The 24,729-nt window shown below is 38.0% G+C and overlaps 1 protein-coding gene across 2 annotated transcripts in view; it reads left to right on the top strand.

The window, feature by feature from the left end:
* Nucleotides 1–24,729, top strand: part of LOC123674819 (C3 and PZP-like alpha-2-macroglobulin domain-containing protein 8) — a 223,738-nt gene that overhangs the window by 100,540 nt on the left and 98,469 nt on the right. For both annotated transcript variants that reach the window (XM_045609922.1, XM_045609912.1), the window contains exons 5-6: nucleotides 13,927–14,052; nucleotides 21,166–21,389. In XM_045609922.1, the coding sequence (XP_045465878.1) occupies nucleotides 13,927–14,052; nucleotides 21,166–21,389 (350 nt within the window). The remainder of the gene's footprint in view (nucleotides 1–13,926; nucleotides 14,053–21,165; nucleotides 21,390–24,729) is intronic.

Below are 24,729 nucleotides of genomic sequence, written 5' to 3'. Positions count from 1 at the left end.
TAAGAAACCAATTCGATCATCACGAAATACTGTTTTTTTATCAAAAACGAATGAGATATACTGCTTTCCTGAATTTCATTATGTATATAACAATTCTTTCGCTACACAGTGGCTTCTACATATTTCTTACATGGATTACAATGAATAAGTTATCAGTTTCCGTGTAGGTAATTTCCAACGAAGAAAAGTTTCAGCAATATTTCAGAAATGAACATTTCTAAAAGATATCCAATAATTTAAGACCTTAAAGAAACAACATTTCAAGCCACAATCTAGTTGTGTGAAGTTTCCACATCAGTAGATACCTCTCTAACTATGGAATAAAAGTTAATGCTATGAAAACATAAATGGCAGCAGAATTTTATAGAATCCTCATTCGTTTTAAAATTAACTTGAAAATTTTAAGCGAAAAAACGCTACAAGCCACATGGTTTCAACATGACGGCGTAGTCGCGTTTATGACTGGCTGAGCCTAAAAATGGCTGCTTTTTGTTCACATTCTCCTTTTACTTGATTTTTGGGATTCATTCAAAATGTTAGGTCCATTTTATTGAGGAATTGTAGTATTCTTCAGGTAATAAATTTGTTCACAATCAAATACTATCAGACCCAAAAATTTTAATTTTGACAAGTGTCCATTCATTTCAGTCAATTGTATTCTTAAGTCCTATGGTGAAGCCATATGGTTCGCCAGTTTTAGGCTCAATTTGAACGAATTGTCGCCATTGTGTTCAATTAAGTCACTGTACTGTGAGATGAGAAAGAATGTTTGATTGTGGAGGCTCTACTAGTACTATGAACACAATATGTGAAATTGAAAAATTTTCTTCAAGACAAGTTTGAAACTTTACAAAATGATACTTTTCAATTGATTGATTTCATTCCTTGGTATTTCAGGACTCGGCTTAAACTTTACAACATCTTTATCTCCGAAAGCGTGTTATTTGACATTTTTTATCTTTGTTGCCATCAACTATGTGACGTTGATAGCTATTTAGTTGGGGTCTTTGCCAATGAGTTTCTAATAAAGTTGCTCTCAGACGCCGACATCAGTTTTCGTCTATCTAGAAAAAGTACTTCGCCTTCAAAAATGTGGCTCAATTTGACCCACCCTGTACATTTCTTCCCACTCTTACACACAACCAAATCCCCAAAGCGTAAAAAAAAGTGGCGAATTAGATTTGCCGCCCGACTCATTCTTCGCCAAATATCGAAGTTTCCGGGACGACGAGCATCCAATGATAATCCGGCGTGACCTACATTTCCCAACATCCCATCGGGGTGTCCTTTCTTCCCATGTTTACGAAAGGAAAACCCACCCCCTCTCCTCGTCCTCCCACACACACCCCCTCCCGGAGTCGTTCTATTCAACATCTCTCCGGATCCTATTGACTTTCTTCCGGGCCATCTAAACGACTCAAAAGGTTTTCGCAGTTCCTTCTAATGAGCAAGGTATGGGCTTTTTTTGTGAGGGGAACGGACTGGACTGCTGAATGGAAGGGACTGATGAATGGAGAGAGCGAGCATAATAGAGTGTATCGATAAGATCTGATTGTTGGGGGGAGATCAAATAAATATTGACAAGGAGAAGGTTTATAATGAGGGTGTTTCGAGATGAAAGACTGTATTATATTGGTTATCATTTTTATGGTTTGCTTTGGGACTGCAGCCTCCCAAAAAATAAAAACAACTCTAGAAATGTTTATCAGAAAAAAAATTATTATGTTACAATTGGATTTTCATTATTTATTACTATATTTCATTCAATATTCATAACAATCCAGCACAATTTATTGCTTCGATCGTTAACTTCACTGTAGAAAGAATTTCCTCTTCAAAGATTGCTGTAAAATTTGAATTTTATTGTCACCAAGTAGTAGATGAGTAGTAGGGCACCATGATACGAAGAAATATTATTTATTTGTATCAAGTATCACTGTTGAACACGTTCTATAAAAATACATAGGAGTACAACTTTCCGTCCTCCTTTTTTTCCGAAATTAAAGGCTTCATTGTAATAAACTGGCTATACATTCATGATTCGAAGTTTCGTCTATCGCTGGCCACTACTTTCTCCAATCTTCCTTGCAGCGTACGAATTCCGCGTTGAATAAAACTCGTCATCTTTTGAAGCGATCCACGAATCGATCCAATTTTTTCCTTCTTCATAAGTGTTGGTCACACAAGTGACAGTCCAAGGCAGCAACATCTGGAGAAAACGGCGGGTGAGGTTGGTTCTCCCATTTCAATGTTTCCAAGTATGTCTTGATGATTTTCGCAACATGGGGTCGAGTGTAAATGCCGAAAATCACTTTTATTTGTTTCTCATTTGTAAACGTCAGTTTCCAAAAACACAATATTAATCAAGAAAGTTTATTTTATCAAGTCACTAACTTGTAAAACTGACAGTTAACTTGCAAAATTTTTACAAGTTAGTAGCATTATTTACATTAGAAAATTTCGTTTTATCGTCATATATGTTGAAAATCATGGTACAATTGTTATTTCCAGTAACACAGATTTTTCCATGTGGGTATGTCAAAAAAAATCTCAGGCTTTCTGTTCCAGGAGGCCGAAGATTTACATATTGTCTGTACAGCATGCAAGGCTTGAAGCTGCAGCCATCATCGGTTATGGTGAATCTTCTTGTTGTTAAATTTTTTGTTTGCCGCAATGTCACAATAACGTATTTTCCCATATCTCCTAGATCATTCATGTTTAAGGAGAGAATTTCGTCACATCGACAACATCCAAAAATCCCAAATATTGTTACAATTTTAGCCAGCAACCACTGGTCATCAGGAGCATGTAAAAGAAATTGTTCAGCCTCTTCTTTACTTAATACCTTGGCCTTTTTTGGCATATAACGCTCATTTTTTCGTTTCAGAATAGTAATTTACGTAACAAGTCCGGAAAATAGGGTTTTTTTGGACGAATAGACAAAATTCCAGGACGAGCGTAAGCGAGTCCTGGAAGTGTGTGAGTCCAAAAAAACCATTTTCGGGCGTGTTGCGTACAATATTTTTTCGGCAACCATGTAAAATAACACTATCGCTGCTGCTTTCCATATTTTATTGCGATTGTGATAAAAAAACATGAACATTTTTGACAACTAATTTCATATGAACTGTCAGCCGTTATCTCGGTTGCTATGGATTCTATGATTCTTTTCCGGCCTAGTCCGGGAAGTACATACTTTCCGGACTAGGCCGGGAAGTGCTACTTTCTCAGAGAAGAAGCGTCCGGGAAGTGCTCACTTCCCGGACGGTTGCCGAAAAACGCTATTACCTTTTGAAATCTGCAAATGACAACTAAACGTCATATTTTTCAATAAATTTTTTAAGGAAAACAAACCTGCGAACAGGGGCATTTTCTTTCATTTCCAAGCAGCTTTTCAGCCTAGACCATTTTGCCCATAAAGTAGCCCATTAGGGCTGAATCTAGCTGATTCAAGTAGACCAACAAACATCTTCAGTTACCCCAATCACACTATTTTTGTTTTGCCACTTTTTGAAGTCGTCGTATTCTCGCTCGTACCATGAAACAGAAATCCCATCAAATTTGTATGAAAAAACCAACAGGTCGCAAAGCGATAGCTTCAGGTGTTTTGGAGTTATGGCCGAAAGAAGACACAATTTAGTTTTTCAGTGCATCAGATGAAGAATCTCTTTTTTCGGCCATAACTCCAGAACGCCTGAAATTATCGCTTTGCGACCTTTTGGTTTTTTCATACAAATTTGATGAGATTTCTGTTTCTGTGAGAACTTAATGACACAATTTGGTTTTTCGCCGTGCATCAGTTGCAGAATATCTTCTTTCGGCCATAACTTCAGAACGCCTGAAATTATCGCTTTGCGACCTGTAGGTTTTTTCATGCAAATTTGATGGAATTTCTGTTTCTGTTAAGAAAATCCTATCATTACATTTGAAATTTCGAAGTAAAATGAACAAAACAATGAACTTCTGACTTAGCGCCCCCATTCGAAAGCAACAAAAACAAATATATCATGAGTATATTTTGTCCTCAATCAACAAGATATTATCTTTCAGACGAGATCTAGTTTGCTCAAAAATGTTGAGCCAAACTGAAGTTACAGGCGTTTCAATCAGTCAGATTTCTCCCTTTCAACTACCCTTATTTGATGTCGTAAAATCGAAAGTGACAATTAAAAAAGATAGAGAATTTTCCAAAGATTACTGTGATGATATTTTTTCTTCAACTTCATATGAAACATTTCCGTGTAAAATTCATTTTTCTACTGGACGGTAGCTATTACGCCCCCTAGCGGTAGAGGTATGAATTTCAAAACAATTTCCAGTATGTTCTCTTGTTCACTTTAGTGGTAAATTTTTTTACCGCAAGTCTCTACGATGAGTGGATCCTGAGATATAGCCGCTTACCTCGCTTATTTGCCCACCCTGTACACATAACTGGCAAGATTGAGGCAGACATGGTATATTGACAGTGAATATTACTTGGATCGATTGATTTCAGTTTGAAAAAAATCGATAATTTGCAAAAACACCCTGAAGTTCAAAACAATCTTTGACAGATTTTCAAACTATATAACATTTCCTGCATTTGCAAGCTCAAATATTTCTGAAACAATCTGTAGTATCCCCAACTTTTCGTGAATTATAATTCTCTAATCAAAAAACAGGAAATTTCCACAGTCAAACAAACTTTTATTGCGTCAAGACAAGACCAAGACACCAACTCTTAAGTTCTAACAGCGCCATCTACAACTCTAATCGCCGACAGTAAAACGGTCGACTATGGCCGCATTGCGATGCGAAAAAACCTCTTATCCTCCCTCCGGGACAAACACCAGTGACATCTCCAGCCGGCGTCTATTCGTTTTAATTTCATATCAGGTCCCATCATCATCCACTCCCCCACTTCCTCGGATATCTTTGATGTGCCGCAGAAGACCACTCCATTCGACGTCGACGAAGCGGCAAACTTAAAACTAATTAAGAGAGCTCCTTAATAAATTGCGCCAGTCGGAGGTTTCAGTTTCGGATTATTTGTATCCGGGCTCTTGAAGGCGGACAATCGTCTTTGAAGTGGTCGTTCTTGGATATACTCCACTGTATGTTTTTCTTCTCTCCTTTTGGTCCTGACGGAAGCTGACGTCCTCGTTTCGACGAATTTATCTAATTGCATTCTTGGGCAGCATCCTGGATCTTTTGTCTTGTTGATCCTGTCAAAACTAACTGGGCTCTTGTTTGTTTTGTTTTTCGTCGTCGGAGGAAGATGAAAGAGAATTAGGTAATTCATCTAATATTGAGGATAGCTTTCGTCTTTGGATATGAATTGCAGTAAGTAAACAGTTCTGTGTACCCTCCATATTGAATTGTTTCTTTTCGGAGATAATGATATACCTTATGGAATGAAAAATAAAGAGAGCTAAGTCCACGGATAATTAGCTCTTCCGCTGCATTATACTGAAACCAAAATTCATTTAGACTCTATGAGATCAGTGATCTTTTCTTTGTGTCTTGGGTTCCATATAAATCAGAATGAACTATGATTTAAAAATATATCAATGAAAATAATATCCCATAGTATGTGAAGTAGAAGAATATTATAATTTTCCGGATCACAAAATTAGTGAAGTGATAAAATAGTTCTATACCAAATATTGTTATCGGGGTGACTCAGGGATCTGTTTCGGGAGTCCTTTTATTTAAACTCTATTTATCTAACTTGCCTCTCTATATCTCATCCTTCGTGGTATCTTTGCTGATGATGGGAAGGTATACAATGATCCAATCACAAACTCGGCAGTTCTCCAACGTGACTTGGACAGTGTAAATGAGTGTTGTGCCCTTTGGTTATTATTTATTAACATAGAAGAGTGTTGGATTCTTCATATTGGAAGAAAAAACCCCACAGAAAATACTTTCTGAACGAGATCAAGATCAGAATTACTACTAGCCAGCAGGCATTTGGTATTACCATCAACCAGGATTTACCATGGGTGGATCACATCCACAGTATCTATTCCAAGGCATACCAACTGGTCTATCTTTTCGAAAAAACGTTCAGGGGATTTGATCCAAATACCTGTTCGATTCTCTACAAGACTTACATTCGCCTCATAATTGGAATATGGGGGTCCTGTCTGGTGTCCTGTTTTGAAGAGTGATATAGATCTGCTCGAATCCATCTATCGTAGTGTAATAAGAATACCATACGAATATGTACGTCCTAACTATGAAACCTGCATGCCAATTTAATGAGGTTATAACATGAAGAAGACTGAGGGAATCAAATTAAGCATTTTACTTCGCAAAATATGTAGATACTCATACATTTGATACATAGCTTAAGACCACTACATGTGGCAGTAAACTTGTATCACATAACATCTAATTATGAAAGCTCTCTTACGAGTGAGTTGCTTCAGTTGAAAAAGCTTTATGACTTCGATGGTAGCATTACTCTAAGAAGGTTTCCAAAAAAAAAATTCATGCCCAATTACAAAATCACCAGGCAGGTAGAATTGAACAGGATTGAAACATCCATATTAATAGTATCAATGCCATTCAATCTATAGAAGGACGAAGATGATTCTCCATATCACAAAATCAGTGAAGTGATCAATAAATTTGAAGCCAAACATAATGGAATACCGAGAATGATCTAAAAGGCTATAGACGCCAAGGGTTGAGGAAAAACAATGAAACCTCAAGGTGCTAGAGCTCGAGAAGATGTTTCTACTGATTACAAAATATAGATCCTCATACATTTTTTATCCTGCCCAAGTGCACTATATGTGTCATTGAACAGGTATCATTCTTAAATCTGATTTAAGAGAACTAATTGACACAGTTGGAGTGTGCTCAACTAGATGGGAGCAATGGTTAGTTCTTCAAATAGTGAGGAGTAATCGATGTGAAATCTAATCCAGAGTGTTCCCTAATGAATTGCTTCAGTCGAAGGCTGCTGAGCTGAATGAAATCAATGGTATCATCTTTGGAGAAGATAGAAAGAAGAATATCGAATCAAGCTCATTAACAACATCAGCAGACATGTAAAATTGAACAAAATGGAAATACCAACAAAATCAATCAATCTGTGAATGTTCAAAGATGATTCTCCATACCATAAAGTCAGTCGAATAGTGAAGACAGTTGAAACCAAAGGTCATGAGGCATCGAGAAAGTTTTTGGAGAAGATGAGTTTCAAGAGTTGAGGAAAAAGGATTAAACATAAAGCCCAAACAGAGTTCGAAAAGATGGGTTTGACTTTTAATTATCACAAAATAAAGACAGATATACAATTTACATCCCACCTAATACCAATAAACATAATCAAGAAAGCTCCCTAATAAATTACTCCACTCCAAAGCTATACAGGGACGGTTTCAGATTCGGATTATTTGTCTCTCGTCGGTTGAAGGGTCCTTCAAGGCGGACAATCGTCTTTGAAGTTGAAGTCTGAAAGATGTTCCTGGAAATACTCCGCGTTTTTGTTTTCTCCGTTGGACCCGACGGAAGTTCAGCGAATTTATCTAATTGCGTCCTTGGGCACCATCCACGATCTTTTGTCTTGTTGCTCCTGTTGAGATTAGCTGGGCTCTTGTTTGATTTCATTTATCGTCGTCGGAAAGAGATGAAAGGAGAATTAATAATTTGTTTAATATTGAGGAGAGCCTTATTTGTCCAATTGACTAATTGAATTGACAACAGAAATGAGAGGACTAATTTATCTTTGGTATTAAGTGAGTACTCTTTTCATTCATGATTCTGAAAAGCGAATGAGATCTCATATTAATGACAATAATATCTGTGGAAGAACTAAGATGATTCCAACAGATCACAAGATCAGTGAAATGGTAAAAAAATAGAAGACAAACATCATGAGTGATAGAAAAAGTTTAGACGTATAGGGTGTTTTTTTCGAGGTATATAACTTTAAGTTGGCATTACTGTTCAAGATGGCGACCGATTCAACAGCTGTCAAGTGATTTATTCTCAATTTGGTTTGGCAATTCATAGTGAATAGACTCACGTCTGAACAACGCTTGCAAATAGTGCAATTTTATTTCGAAAATAATGGTTCTGTGCGGAATACGTATCGCGCACTACGTCCATTTTATTTTGTTTAGCGATGAAGCGCACTTCTGGTTGAATGGCTACGTCAACAAACAAAACTTCCGCATTTGAAGTGAAGCTAATCCTCAAGTGTATGTCGAAACACCGTTACATCTAGAAAAACTGACTGTTTGGTGCGCTTTATGGGCTGGTGGAATCATTGGTCCGTACTTCTTCAAAAACGATGATGACCAGAAAGTTACAGTCAATGGTGATCGGTATATAGCCATGATTACTAACTTTTTCATACCTGAATTGAACAACCATGATGTCCAGGACCTGTGGTTCCAACAAGACGGCGCAACATGTCACACAGCTCGTGCCACAATCGATTAATTGAAAGACACGTTTGGTGACCGCCTAATTTCACGTTTTGGACCTGTGAATTGGCGTCCAAGATCTTGTGATTTAACACCGCTAGACTACTTTCTGTAGGGCTATGTAAAGTCATTGGCCTATGCGGATAAGCCACAAACCCTTGACCATTTGAAAGACAATATTCGGCGTGTTATTGCCGATATACGGCCACAAATGTTAGAAAAAGTCATCGAAAATTGGACGTCCAGATTGGACTACATCCGAGCCAACCGTGGCGGTCATATGCCAGAAATCATATTTAAAATGTAATGCCACGAGATTTTCTTGCGGATAAATAAAATTCATGTCAATCGAATAATCCATCGTTGTGTTATTGTAACTTAAAGTTCTATAGCTCTAAAAAAAACACCCTTTGTATTTGTCCTATGAATCGAGGTGCAGGAAACTTGAAGAGAACTGAGGAAGACATGTTTTCAGTTTGAGGCTTGAAGTATGACATTTTAGGTTTGGATTACTTGTCTCTTATCGGTTGAGGAGCTACTGAGGTCTGACAATTAGCTTTGAGGTTGTCTGGAAGCTTTTCTTAGAAATACTCATCACTTTTGGATCTAACACAATTTGTGGTTTCGTTCCTTTGAAACTATCTAATTGCATTGTTGGAAAGTCTAACAGATCTTTGGTTAATTCTAGTTCTTACTAAATTTAGTTTTTATCCAGGAGAGAAAAATAGAGTGTCAATTTAGTTGTTGAATGAAGAGACTGAATTGATTCTGGTGATTATTGAAGCAAGCTACATTTCTTCCAATTGGTTTTCTCTTATTTATATTATTTTTCAATTTGTTAGTCAACACTTGCTCCATAAGGCCTTTGGTCACTGTTTCAAACCCTCGACACTGCTCCACACGTTGAAAGAATCGATTTAAACAGCAATTATTTAACAGAATCTGCAAAAGAACAGAGATGATTCAACCATGTTATAGAATCCCTTGAGAAATCAACAGAAATGTGCATAATCAGTTAATTAGATTGCAATGAATTCAAATGAGTGAAGACCAACACGACCAAGATCACTACAGAGTTAAGGAATTAGGACCTAAACATCCTAATACATTTTGAAGTTCTAGTCACACAAAGAGATGGTGAATAAGTTTTGATCCTGAAAAGGAAAACTGAAAGAGATCCGAAAAAGAAAAGACGAGATGTAATATAATTGTCGGAAAACTACAAAGCCTCTAGCTCCAACGTAAAAGGATGAGTTTCAATTTGATGAAGAGGGGAAAGTCCAGTCTTTTATACGGATTTCAAAATATAGATCCTTATATCTTTGATGTTTCGCAGAAAGCCACTCCATTAGGCAAGGAGCATACTGGAAATTAATTAAGAGCTATCTAATAAATTACTTTCATGGGGGATTACAAAAACAAGGTTTCACTTTCGAATTATTAGATTCCGGCTGGTCTACTGAAGTGCTCTTAAGGGCAGACGGGCGTCTTCTGTTCTGTGAAAGCCATTATTCTAGGAGATATTCGACGGTTTTTTTTTCTTCACTCGGACATTACTTGATTACTTTTGAGTTCTGGCGCAGCCTCTGAGATTTCCTTTGGTGTGTATTTTATAATTCAATGGTTTCAATTTCATTTTGCATTTTATTTGGAAGAAATTGTAAAGGACTTTGAATTCATATGTATTATATCTTGTTCCTGCCTGTACTACTACAGAAAGGGGTGTTTCATTTTCATATGAAAATAATTATTATTTCATTTCAAGAGGAACCAATGGATGGTTATTTATTCATGAAAAGGAAGCGATTTTATTGAAGATGGAAGAAGATCTCAATCAATTGGCTAAGTATTCATCACCATATCCTTATCATGAAATTTTTCATGACTAATTCGCACCTTTGCAGCTGAATGTCTTCTATTACTTCACAAATTCCATCTTAAGAACCTTTAATAGATTGTGGAGTTTTGGCAAAGACGTTATCTTTCACGTTTCACGACAAAAATGTCTGAGGGACAAAATTTCTCAGCAGCAAATTGTGATGACCTCATAACATGGGTAGCAAAATTTCTTGTAAAATTGCTATTGTTTCGTTACTTGTCTGGTACTTATCACTGTCTTGTTGAAAATGAATGTCGTGCCTAGCAAAATCAATTCTGGCCATTTATTAGATTATAGATTTGAGGGAGGTTTCATTGCACCGTGACCTTATGGTGGGTAGATTGTGCTTCCATCTGAGCTGTTCTAGTCCTCGTAATCTACAGCTTGCCCTCAAGTTCTAGAGTTTTAATAAAGTGTAGTATTTGGTATAGCTTGAAGGAAGTTTTTTCCTCACTTCTACAAGTTTCATGTCCATATAATTTTTTACATTGGATAAAGATGGAGAGGTGATCCAGAGTTTCTTCCTCCTCCCCACATAATTTTCATTTGTCGTTTTCTGCTGGACTCATACTCATGAGGTGCTTCCAGAGACAGCAATGCCTTGTGAAGAATCCAGTGAGGGAGCGTAGCTTATTCTTACTAGATCTATAGGTAATATCATACAAATTCAAAGTTTCGAAGAAACTTTTTGGAACGATTCAATTCAGGAAGATTCCATCACTGTGTTCTGTTTCGGTACTTTTGAAACTCATTCTTCTAAGTACATTTACCTATAGAAAGGTTAGCAGCAAGAGAAAGTAGCTTGTTCTTCTCTTCTGGTAAGTCAGTTTCTCTTTATTTCCCGAGTTACCGAGAAGCCTGACTGAATACACCTTGTTATTCTTGTCTATTTCGTTGAGTTTTCTTCAGCACTCCAATATCACCTTAGAATCGATGATATATGAGCTAAATGCTCTGTTTGCAGCCTAACAGTACGAATGTATCGCTATATTACATTTCTGACTAGGTTCATTTCTTTTGATTGCAAGTATCTTTGCCTAGAAGACTTGGACAGAGGCCGAAGAAAAGAAATCATTTGGTACCAGACTCAAATACTTCAGCATTATTCCTCGTCGTGGTTTGAGAATCATCCCTGTAGCATTGGATGGTTTTTTCGAGAGCTGGCATTGTGAACACTCTTTCCTAATTCAACTTTCTACGTCTACTTAGTGAATGTTTTCTTGATGATAGTTTTCATGATCTCGTCAATGGGAAGGTTAATAATTATCCAAATTTGTTGCCATGCAAGGGCATTATCAGGTAGTCATGAGTGTTGGAAACTACAGAATTGCATATAAGCCTATATGTATTTTCCAAAGGTGGTAGAGACTCCGAATAAGCTTAACACTGACACATCCATTACTGGTGAAGGTGAACAGTTCAATAGAATTGAAAAAACATTGAACACGGATTAATTATGTTTATTTCCTTTATGAAAATCTAAAAGATACAGTAGTAGTATTTCATCAGGAAATAAATTGAATAATCATCTCAAACCTCCATTTCACACCTTTCGAATTGAAAAGTAATACATATATCGGTATAAACTAAACCATTTTCACGAATTATTTCAGAACAGATCTCAACACAGATAACACATAATTAGACAGGAAACGGTAATGAAACACGTGTTCTTTCCCAAAAAGCTTGTTAATGAACACGTCCCCGCACCTTAATGAGCAATCAGCCCCTCTTCTCTAATTGCAACCGGCCACCAAAGGAGGGGGAAATATTCCCACACGAGGAATCATCGCAATGTTCCCCCATATCGTGATAACTCTCCACACATATGGCAGGGGGCGAAGTATGGCCCTTCACCATTAATCCGCTATTGTTAATGATCGCAAGGTAAACATTCTACGCCGTATCGAGTTCATGATGGACGATGCTGCGACCGCACAGATGGCAACAAACGGATGCCTGTGTGGGTGTATTTCATGGGGATTCGCAGGTTTTGTTTGTAGATTATTGAGGATCGCTATATTCGTAGCTGAGTGAATTTGGATTGCGTTTGATCTGGATCCGTTCGGATTTTGTTCGTTTGGGTGGGTGGTTTTTGGAATTTGTTTTTTTGGATGGATTGAGATGTTTCAATCAGGGAAAAAGCACCAATATTTCATATACATTCAATTTTTTTAATCTCAATTGATGACATAGAGTCTACCAGACTCCACGCGATATTTAAAACATCATATCCCCCACAACAAACGGTCGTCAATGAAGTAATTCGCAGGACTTTCCTAACTCACAGATGCTGAACCAACTGAAAAGGTCGAGTTACATATCAAAATGCATAGTTCTAGGAGACTCCCTGTCACTAGTTACTTACCATAGTAAAGATTCGAGTATGTCTGATTCGTGTAACTTTTTGGATCCCAATTTCGAGGAAACGTGTTTGAAGATTAAAAGAACTCGGTCAAAAAAATTAAGGGCAAAACATTGCTTGCTATAATCAAACAAACTTCGAAATACAAAACCAATTTGCTTATAATGTGGCTGTGAATGTTTTTCAACTTCTGCAATGTTGAAAATTGGGAACCATGAATTCCTCTTAAATGAGTGCTTGTCATTTTCTATTTTTTTTTTGTACATAGAAATTTTTTTTTAATGAATTTGACACCCTCTCCCTACAATTCTGGGTATATAATTTTTATTTTCATTATGATTTTTTTTTTATTTGAATCCTCCAAACAAATATATGCTTCAAATTATGTTTTTTTTTTGTTGACAACGTTACTTATTTGAGTGTTCCTAGCTAAGGGTCAATTGATACAGAAGATATTCCGAATTTTTTCCCAACAGATGGCTCTATCATTTAGCACAATGATTGTAATTTTTTAATTTCCGTGCGAAGTTTCAAGCTTATATCTTCATCAGAACCATAGAAAAATCAAAACCATAATTTCGAAAAAAAATACCCAATATTTCCGTTATTACGGATTGCATTTATTTCAAGAGTCATGGAATATTTCATGTAGATTCAAATGAATTCGTATGGAAAAACAATAGAATTGAAATTTTGCTTGTACCTATACATGGAATAATAATGCCACGCTTTGTTCATGGCAACGTAACAACCATATGAAATTTTAGCGGAATATCCCAAAATATTGAGGTCAGTAGCTTCTACACCCATTCGCCAATTCCACTTTTGCGTGCATCCACAGAGTTGCTGAATTGGAGGACAAAGGAAAATGAAATATTCTTTCGATAATTTCAAGAAGAAAATCCTGTAAAGATGGTCACCCTCTTCATAGCGGAAATTGGAATATCTACACCAAATTGAATTCAATTATCTTGTGAAGGGATGGTGCTATGAGAAAATTTGAAAAGTGATTTCTTCTGGAAGTCGAATATATTTTATTCAGAAAAACCGTATAACTGAATAATTCAAGACAATTTTTTTTCATTAGCTAGGTGTAAAATCAAATGTTTGTACTGAACTAATTCAAGCAGTGTTATGAAGTTCTCCGTAATAGATTTCAGTCTATTTCCAATAATATGATAGGGAAGCATTCAAAATTTTCCGAATAAATGATTCGTGTCGAGCGTTGGCTGTTATTTCAAACATTTTTTTTATTGCAGTTTCTTTCTGGGTTCTTGCATTGGACCATGACCTTCAACTAGCTTCTGGAGTAATCGGCACTGTCAGCATTAAGGATCCTGTGGGAACAAAGGTTGCAGTTTGGGACCAAGTGTCTCTTGATGAAGGTGAGTTTTTCCAAATTATTTGTTATATGTAAAACAATGTGGAATGTAATTGATTAGGTTTGATGAGGTATCTAGAGGCAAACGCGTACTATTCAAGAGATTCACTTTTCAACGGATTTGTGTGGTGTTCAAGAATAACTAAACATTATTGAACTTCATAATGAAATTGAATGAATGGCGCATTCACCATTTAGCAAATTCAGCAATTAATGCACATGTTGTATGGTATCGAATGTCTATTATTTTAGAATTTTGAGAACAGAGAATGGTCTCAGACGATGAGGTTGGACTCACTGATGACGCATTTACCCTCAAATTCGTTTCGGCCGTATACAAGATAACTTTCGAATGGAAGTAACTCGAAATTTTCTGGGTAGCTTCCGAACACGGAGCGGAGAGTGCTTAATTGTCTCACAACTATTCATTTCTATGAAAACTATTTTTTCTACTCCTCCTACAGAAAATGACGAAATTTGTAAAACTCGCCAATATCGGTAAATATGTAGATTAACAACCATTACGTTAACATTTGTAGAGTAAATCTCATGGCGAGTAACCAACAAAATAAAACCTTTAATAGTTGACAAGGAAACGAATAAAAGCTGGCGTAGCCGATAACTTTTTGACTTTTCGTAATTGTGTCACGATTTACCTCCAGGTTTTGGATTTGCCTGAAATTGTTATAAATACGGTCGTAGAAGAAGCACAGTACTCAACTCGAGTTGTGAGACAATTACACATTTTTAGAATTACGCACTCGCGGCTTCGTGACTTGTGCGTAACATTATCTAGTCGTGCTAATATGCTTATACCAACTATCAGCAATCCCATAATAACTTGAAGCTCAGCTGAGAGTGGCAACCTGAGCTTGTTCAAATGGCCGTATTCCAGGATTATCTGATTTCTGCGCTCTCATTGCTGACTGCTTTCCTTGAATTTTTTCTGAGCAAAGGGTTAAGTTCTACTAGGTTTGCCACCAATTTTTGGATTTGCTTAAGTTTTTATGGAAATGAATGCGGTCGTAGAAAAAGCATAGTTCGCATCTCGAGTTGTAAGACTATTAGACACTTTTAGAATTATGCACTCGGGGGTTCGTGACTCGTAGTAACTTTTTCTAGTAGTGCATAATATGCTCATCTTGTTATGTAATATACTATTTCTGGACGGAAGACAGTCCAGGAGATTTCGTTGCATATCGTGGGATCGGAATACTTCTCAGCTCATTTTGCGGTCTGAATTTGCTCCGAGAACAACATTCTTGAGCGATCCCAAAAAAACCAATTACCACAACCTCATCACTCCACTACCCCCGCAGCAATAGTTCAGGCAGCGAACAAGATTGACTCGATTACTATGCAACGAATGACCGAACGGGAAATTTTTCCCACGTAGAAAACGTCAACCGGAAAATGACGCCCGGGGCGTCGCGTGGGAAAACATCGCAAAAACTAATTAGTGCAGCGGATTACAATTCGGCAAATAACGCGGCGTCGAATCCAATTCGGGGAGAGAGACTCGATTCGACCAACGTCGAAAACTTGTTAAATTGTAAATTTCGTTGCATCCCAAATTGATGCTGTGGCTGTCGGGAGGGGGGGGCATATTAAATAACTCGTGGCGAGAATAAATCACACATGTATTACGTTGCGCCGCCACCAATGGTCGGTGTACCTGACACCAGGGCCGGCGCGAGCAATTTTGGCAAGGAATACGCTCTATTAATGATGACGTCACAAACCGCCATTTTAGTTCTCCTGTCAGTGTTCGGAATCCAAACAAACAGATTGTCATTCAAATTAGTACGTTGTCGTTGAAGAAATTGGCTTATTTTAATAAATAAGATTATTTAAGGAACGATTTTACTATAAATTGATAGACAGAAGGCACGAGATTAATGCCAGTAAGTTCAAACTTGAAGTTCAACTAATAAACACGGCTTTCTACAAAATCTGGGGAATGATACAGGATTCAAACTTACTGGAATTAACCTCGTTCCTTCTGTCTATCAATTCATACTGAAATCGTTCCTCAAATACTCTTATTCATGAAAATAAGCCAATTCCTTCAACGACACCCTACTAATTTGAATGACATTTTATTTGTTTGGATTCCGAACACTGACATGAAAAACTAAAAATGGTGGTGTGTAACGTCACACTAATAGAGCGTATATTTGGCGCACCTGCTGAAAAGTATCAATAAACAACAACAATTATCACCTGCTTCGGTGATAATTCGCCATTTTCGATTTCTCTAGCGATTTTGCTTATCGTTTCCTTTCTAAGGTCGTTTCCTTTTTTTTCGATAATTTTATCCTACAATGAATTCCTTGATGTGTCTCTGACGCCGATGAACAATGCTTAAGTAATATATCCAATTTTCACATTCACAAGACACTCTGTACGATCGACGCAAAGGGCGGTAAGTCATGCAAAGTTTCGAAAACTGAATGGGATTAAAAACATATGTTCCGCTAATAACATTCACCATTCATCAGTAACTAGTTTCGAATTCAGAATCGTAGGAATTTTCCATATGTTGAATGTGTAAACAACTTCCATGTAATTCAAAGTGTTGTTTTTCGTCTTTGTGGAATACTTCCATCCCTCATTCAATAAGGGTAATAGGCATTGCTGCTTATATTGGTTGGGTTGCCATGTGTTATTTATTGAACAGGCGGCTTAGGAGATTTTTATTGCAGATAATGTTGATAAACGCAGCGGAACGGACCAACCTCATGTTGTTTTCAAGAATCAAGACAATTTTTTGTTATAAATATGGAAAGGCGACCACAAACTAGGCTAAATTCCCGCCCATCGAAAAGAGGCGCCCGTAACAGTCGCTTCACTGTTTCACCCCTAACGCCGATACTGGCGCCGCCGCCAATGGTCGGTGTACCTGACGCTAGTTGGGCTAACGTTATACGAATTCGGCGATAAATAGGTTTTGCCAGAATGTGTTTCATTACTGAGCGATGTCGAATCGGGGAAAGGTTTTAACCTCTCGACAAATTAACCGAATTCGACGGATACCCTCGTTTGTGTAGTTATTTTGAACGTAATTATTCCGGGAAATATACATGGAAATGAGAGATTCTGCTCTCTGACGTAGATTGTTCATTCATTCATTTTTTTTAGAAATTTCTCATTAGCTTAAAACTTTACAATCTCCATTGAAACCATCACAATTTACCATCATATATACAGGGTGTAAGTGAATATGTGCGAGAAATTTCAAGTTAAGCTAGTTCGCAAATGCTTCGTATTCAGAGAAAAGGTTCATTTATTGGTCTTAATATTTTGAAAGGTAGAAATTGTATATTTCAGGATAGGTTTCAATTTTTTGCTTCAATAAGAAAAAATCTGCGGCTGAGGCTCATCGAATGCTCTCAAAAACCTATGGCGAGTAAGCTAAAAGTGAAAGAACATGCCGAGAATGGTTTCAGCGCATAAAGAACGGCGATTTTGACGTCGAAGACTAGCATGACGGTAGAAGAGAGAAGGTTTTCGAAAATGCAGAATTGAAGGCATTACTTGACTAAGACTCATGTCAAACGCAACAAAAATTGGCAGGACCTTTGGGAATGACGCAACGAACAATTTAAATTCATGAGAATTATTCAGAACCAAGGAAATTGGGTGCCGTACGATTTGAAGCCGAGAGATGTTGAACGGCATTTGTTTGATTTTGAACAGCTGCTTGCAAGGCAAAGACAGAATATTTTTTTGCATCGCATTGTTATCGGAGATGGAAAATGGGTTCATTACGATAATCATTAACGCAGAAAATCATGAGGATACTTCGGCCATGCTACCACGTTGGCGGCCAAACTGAATATTCACGGTTCCAAGGTCATGCTCAGTTTTTGGTGGGACCAGCTCGGCGTAGTGTATTATGAGTTGTTCAAACCGACTTAAACAATTACAGGCGATCGTTATCTAGCGCAATTAATGCGTTTGAGCCGAGCATTGAAAAACAAATCGCCACAATACAACGAGAGACATGATAAAGTGACTTTACAGCATGACAATGTTCGACCCCACCCGCCTTATTATCCGAACGTTGCTCCCTCGGACTATAACTTGTTTCAATCAATGGCAAACGTCCAAAAATTAGATAGATTCATGGATCGCTTCAAAAGATGATCAGTTTTTTCAACGCAGGATTCGTTCGCTGCCCAAAAGATGGAAGAAAGTAGTGGCCAGCGATGGACGATACTTTGAATCATAAATGTATAATCAGTTCTTTAACAATAATGCCTTGAATTCTGTAAAAAACAACGGAAGCAAATTTGTACGCCTACACTTTGAATCACCAAAACTCTAGAACCAAATCCCATATTCCTACCTCAGACAGTTCATGGAAAAGGATCTCAAAACACCACAAACCCCTCGAAGTCTTGACCAAACCCAATAAAACCCCCTCCCTCGAATCTCACCCTCCGACACCGGTTCAACAAGAATCCAATAACCCCAGCCCGATTTTCCACACGGGAGCATCCCGTATAACGCATCGTCTCCTCCAACACCACCACTACTCCCCCCTCTGCCCTCGTCCCCCTCCGATATCACGGAAAATCTAATAATTCTGACCTTGAGAATCAGCGCCGACATAACTCGATGTCGTTGGCATCGTCGGCTCCAACCATCGGCAAAAGGGATTAAGGTTAATGTACCGTGAAATTTATCTACCTGTGAAATTATGCCTAGCGCGGGGTAATCTCTCGGTTGGGTGGGGAGTGTTCGGTGGGTGGGGGATCGAGCCGGGATACGTCTTGATTCGAACGAGGTGGGAGAGATGGATGTGATTGATGGGGGTATTCGCTCGTTGATTAGGCTAATTGGATGTTGTCAAAAGTTGGCGGGGAATTGGAGGTTAACGGATAGGGTAAACACTGTTTCTGGAAATGTGAGTTTGGAGGATGATGTGGTAGGACTTGAGAGGGTGATAGTTAAGATGTATCATTTATTAATGTCGCTGTATATGTATATGTCTTATATAATCATTACTTCATTATCTTGCTTTGTTATGTATCAGTAGTTGGTTACAGTTCAAGACTATTCACTTCAACTGAGAACAACTCAAGAATGTGAATGGTTATCTTGAATTTGTTTCAAGTTGCATAGTTTTTGGATGGATTAGATAAAATTAGACGAAATGTAGGTGTGGATTGGTTAGACTTTCAGACTGTTCGATCTTTTTCGATAAGTACTCTGGTAGACTGCCTCGGTAGTGCAGTGGACAGAGATGTCGACTGTGGTACCGGGTTCGAATCCTGGATAGGTCATGGAAGTTGTACATGTTGTACGGTGATGGTAAGGTTAGAGGCTAATGACCGTAGCAGTCGATGCCTTCAACGAGAGAAAAAAAAATACTCTGGTTAACAATCCTGAGAATATTGTTCAAGATATTTGGAAATCTGTATCCGATAATGTCCATGAGTGACTTAAATATCAGGGAAATCAAAAATTGTTTACTTAATTAACAGTTTTCAAATTTAGGCACAAGTGGAAAAGAAGGTACTAATGCCCAGTCTCTGCAGTGCCATTATAATTTGAAGCTCAGCTGAGTGTAGTTGCCTAAACAGAGAGTTGATTTTCACTGGGTATTTTTCTAGTTGTCCTCTTCTTCAAACCCACTAACCTAAAGCACGTTCATTTTGTTGTCTCTGGCCAGATATTTTTACTAGTACGGTACTTAGGTCAGTAATGATAAAGGCTGTTTTTTTCAGAGCTATAGAACTTTAAATTGCAATAAAAAAACGATGGATTATTCGATTGACATAAATTTTATTTATCCGCAAGATAATCTTGTGACATAACATTTTAAATATGATTTCTGGCATATGACCGACACGACTGGCTCGGATGTAGTCCAATCAGGAAGTCCAATTTTCGATGACTTTTTCCAACATTTGTGGCCGTATATCGGCAATAACACGGTGAATGTTGTCTTCCAAATGGTCAAGGGTTTGTGGCTTATCCGCATAGACCAATGACTTTACATAGCCCCACAGAAAGTAGTCTAGCGGTGTTAAATCACAAGATCTTGAAGGCCAATTCATAGGTCCAAAACGTGAAATTAGGTGGTCACCAAACGTGTCTTTCAATAAATCGATTGTGGCACGAGCTGTGTGACATGTTGCGCCGTCTTGTTGGAACCACAGCTCCTGGACATCATGGTTGTTTAATTCAGGAATGAAAAAGTTAGTAACCATGGCTCTATACCGATCACCATTGACTGTAACGTTCTGGCCATCATCGTTTTTGAAGAAGTACGGACCAATGATTCCACCAGCCCATAAAGCGCACCAAACAGTCAGTTTTCTGGATGTAACGGTGTTTCGACATACACTTTAGCATTAGCTTTACTCCAAATGCGGCTGTTTTGTTTGTTGACGTAGCCATTCAACCAGAAGTGCGCTTCATCGCTAAACAAAATTCGCTTATGAAAATCGGGAACAACGGCAATCTCATTTCGGGCCCACTTGCAAGCGTTGTTCAGACGTGATTCTATTCATGATGAATTGCCAAACCAAACTGAGAATAAATCACTTAACAGCTGTTAAAACGGTCGCCATCTTGAACAGTAATGCCAACTTAAAGTTATATACCTCGAAAATAAACACCCTTTACCGTAAAACATCTTGAACCAAAGACAGCATCAGCTGAATCTGAACCATTTTATTACCTTGTCATATCGTCTCTATGAGTTGATTATTATTCTGGTCCATTTTTTCGATCAGTCAGTAGATATATTTTTTGCCTGTGGGTCAAGTCACGATTTTTGTTTTTGGAAAAAGTCGTAAAAGCATAGTAGACTTCTGGTATCAGAATTGATTACCGACCATTAAAAAAGAAGGGAAGTAAGATTGGCCAAATTTATGATATTTTCCATATTGTAGTTCCCTGCTAATTCTAGTCTTGGGCTGTCTGAATTAGTCTATAAGAATAAGAATAGAATTACTGTTCATGATATTCGCATAATCATTTTCTTATACTGAGAAAAATCTCTTATACGTCATGAAAATAAATCTCGTTTCAGCTTTCATAATGTTTTGAAACATAGGTACATCAAGGAATACATTCACAAATTATTTTATTCTTGTCGCAGGTGTGAAGTCATTCTCTATGCCACTCTCAGAGTACATCCGATCGGGCAGATGGCTTCTGCACGTGGAGGTCGAATCTACTGAATTCTCTACACCCATTGAGGTTGCTCAGACTGCGGGAAACGGGCTGCCGGATATATCTGCAGCTGAAGAACACTATGTGGAGCTGAGGTTTGGCAGGGAGATGAGGAGGAGGTACAAGCCGGGTCTGCCGTTCACTGGAAAGGTAAGATATTGAGATATTTCTTATGTAAGAACACTGATAAGAAACCATGAGATGAGGATCATCAATGTCCAGAACTGAAGCATAGTATTGCCGTTACAACCATATGCGGTTTGTTCTTCAAACTCTATGACAAATTTTGTATTGGGAACATATTTTTTCCTATGAACATTGGTCCGATTCATTTTCATTCAAAATAATTAAATTTCATGTTTGAATCAAAAGTACGCCAACTAACGAAAATACTAATTGATATGAATGACAACTAGAATGTCATCGATGGTAACTTCAACATCATGCACAAAATAACAGATTAATCGCACTTGACACGTGATCTGACGAGGCTTGTTTCGCTAAGGACGGTATCAACATCAATCATAATGAATATGTATGGCCACTGCAAAATTCGTATGCCATTAGACCAAAACGATTAGGTACGGCAACGTTTCAATGTCAACGTTTGGAGTGGGATTTTTAACAATGATATGATGGCAGTAGATGTTATAAATATTCGTTTGAATGCAGATTTGTGTAAAAATGTTTTGGGGCTCAACCTTTTTGAATTAATCGATTATCTAGAGCTCAGAGTTGTTGGATATACAGGGTAATTCACCGGGATGGCCTATTAGACGTTTATGGGAAACTAATCATATTTTTGAGCTGAAAATTTGCATATTGGAGTTTGAAATAATGATCTTTCTCCCCAAAATATTTTCATCTCTTCAACTTCCAGGTATACTGGAAACGGACTACCACTTCCTTATTTCAAATGGCACACCCAGTATATTATTGCATCAATAGATAGCTTTTTGATGGAAATTTCGGCAATATGCTTGGGTAAAAACTCAACGGTTCATGAGTTATTAGGGTTCTTATAAAAAAAATGGTGGCGATGAGGACTCACATTTTTCTGAATGTTTCAGCAGAAGGAGCTTTTTTCGAAAAATCTTTTTCTTTTTGGATTCTGCAAATACATAGTATTATAAGACTATGTGCGGCTTGGACCAAAAATGTACAGGGTGTTGATAAGAAGATCATGAACTTGGACAACTCAAATTCATCAAAGTTCAAAACTTTCAAATTAGAACCTATATTTCTTATTTTTTCAGTCGATTTTACGTACAAAAATAGTGGGGGTTACTCATGCAAACCCTTCACCTAAAATGAATACTGTAAGAGTTATCAAGAAAGAACTTTAGATGAGAAAAAACCGCTATTTATATCTGTGTGGAGTAGTCTGTGACTTCTGAAAAACACGGGAAGAAACTAAAATTTGATGTTTCCATAACTTACTTTGACATATCAAGAATTATAATGATTTATTCGTAATTGAAAATTTTATTGATTTATGGCTTTCTCAACAATCCCAACTAAAAATCAATTAAAATTCATGAAATGTTAAATTTAGTTATCCAAACATCGAAATTTAGTTTCTTTCTGTGTTTTCCGGAAGTCACAGACAGTTATTCACACAGTTATAAATAGCGGTTTGTCCCCATTTGAAGTTCTACCTTGATAACCATCCATCTGTTCAGCAGTGAACACGATTATTGTTGGAAGAAAATACCTAGATATTCTTTATACGGGCATAGCTTGCCCAGTACATTCGCCGTTTTGCAATTTCAATTCATTCTATTATTCGACAACTCTTTTAGACTTATCTACCGAAATCTCAGCCTGCATTCCCAAATATCTGGAATTCACACTCAAATACCTCCTTGAAAATTTTCTAACAAGCACAGTCCAGCAGTGAATACGATTATTTCCAGAGGAAAAAGCACAAAGACTCTCTATATGTGACTCCCCCCAACATACCCGACGCCTTCACCATTTTGCAACCAAGCTAATAGTCTCATCGCACGTTTTCTCAACTTTTTTCAGAATTATCTATCGGAGCCTCAGCCTTAACACCCAAATATCTGGCATTCGCACTTAGCCACCTCCTTAGTTAATCTCTAGCAAACACAGTACAGCCGTAAATACGATTATTTTCGGAGCAAAAAGCACCTAGACACTACTCTTCATGAAACTCTACCCGGTGCCTTCACCATTTTGCAATCACCATATAACTCCATGGCACTATTTCTCAACCTCTTTAAACTTGTCTATCGACGCCCCACCTTCAGCATAACACCTGAATACCCAAACACCCAGCCTTCACACTTCGTCACCTTCCCATAAAGCCTCGAACAGACACAAGAACCGTACGAAATATCTCAACGCCGCATCTAGCAAAGCAAAAAAAAAAAATTCCTCGCTTTCCGAATTCGAATTCAGTCCGATACAAAAGCCGTCCTTTCGGAACTCCATTATTCAAATCTCGCCCGCGGCACGGCAAAGAGAAAGAAAAAGGCGGGAATATTCCGCGATCGGGAACAGAAGTGGGTCGGCGCTTCCGCACGACATCGGCAGATTGAAATATACGTCTCGGGGATGTGACGCGGGTCCGCTCCCCGAAGTGGGGCATAAAATTTTCGGATTCTCTCAGCGAGATAACGAGGGCCCTCGACGGGGATGATCTCCGCGGATGCTGCGAGATATCTGGCGTGGAGTGAAATTTATTCGGTTTGTTGTTCTGGAGGCGATTTGGCGGGTGGAAAATTTTATGGTTCTGATGGAACAATCCACTTCAAAATTGGGATTTACATTCGAGAGATTATTTTACATATACGGACTGAATTTCATAAAGTTCAATTGATCCCTTCCACTAGAGTCTGGGACTTTCTGAGAGAAAAAAGTCTAGCTTTCTGACGATTTCTTTTGTGCTCTACCAAAGATTTTTTTATCCCTAGCTACAAGGGCGTACAACTTTGCTTCCACCGTTTTTTCCCCGAAATTTGAGGCTGCATTGTGAAAAACTGGTTATACATATATGATTCGAAGTGTCAATCGCTGTCCACTACTTTCTTCCATCTTTCGGGCAGCGTACGAATCCCGCGTTGAAAAAACTGGTCAGCTTTTGGAGCGATTCACGAATCGATCCAATTTTTACTTCTCCATAAAACCGGAAGTGCTGGTCAGCCATCGAAACAAGTAATAGTCCGAGGGAGCAACGTCTGGAGAATAAGGAGAGTAGGGTTGGACTTCTCATTTCAACGTTTCCAAGTGTCTTGACCATTTTCGCAACATGGCGTCGGGCATTGTCATGCTGTAAAATCACTTTTTCATGTCTCGCCTTGTATTGCAGCCGTTTGACCTTCAATGCTCATCCCATATGCAATAATTTCGTTCGATAACGATCGTTTGTGATTGTTTCAGTTGGTTTTAACAACTCATAATACACTACGCCGAGCTGGTCTCACCAAATACTGAGCATAACCTTGGAACCGTGAATATTCGGTTT

This window comes from Harmonia axyridis, chromosome 1, assembly GCF_914767665.1.
Source record: "Harmonia axyridis chromosome 1, icHarAxyr1.1, whole genome shotgun sequence".
In the NCBI taxonomy this organism is placed as follows: Eukaryota; Metazoa; Arthropoda; class Insecta; order Coleoptera; family Coccinellidae; genus Harmonia; species Harmonia axyridis.
The sequence above is the reverse complement of the archived record's forward strand: the minus strand, read 5'-3'. Positions and strand labels throughout refer to the sequence as shown.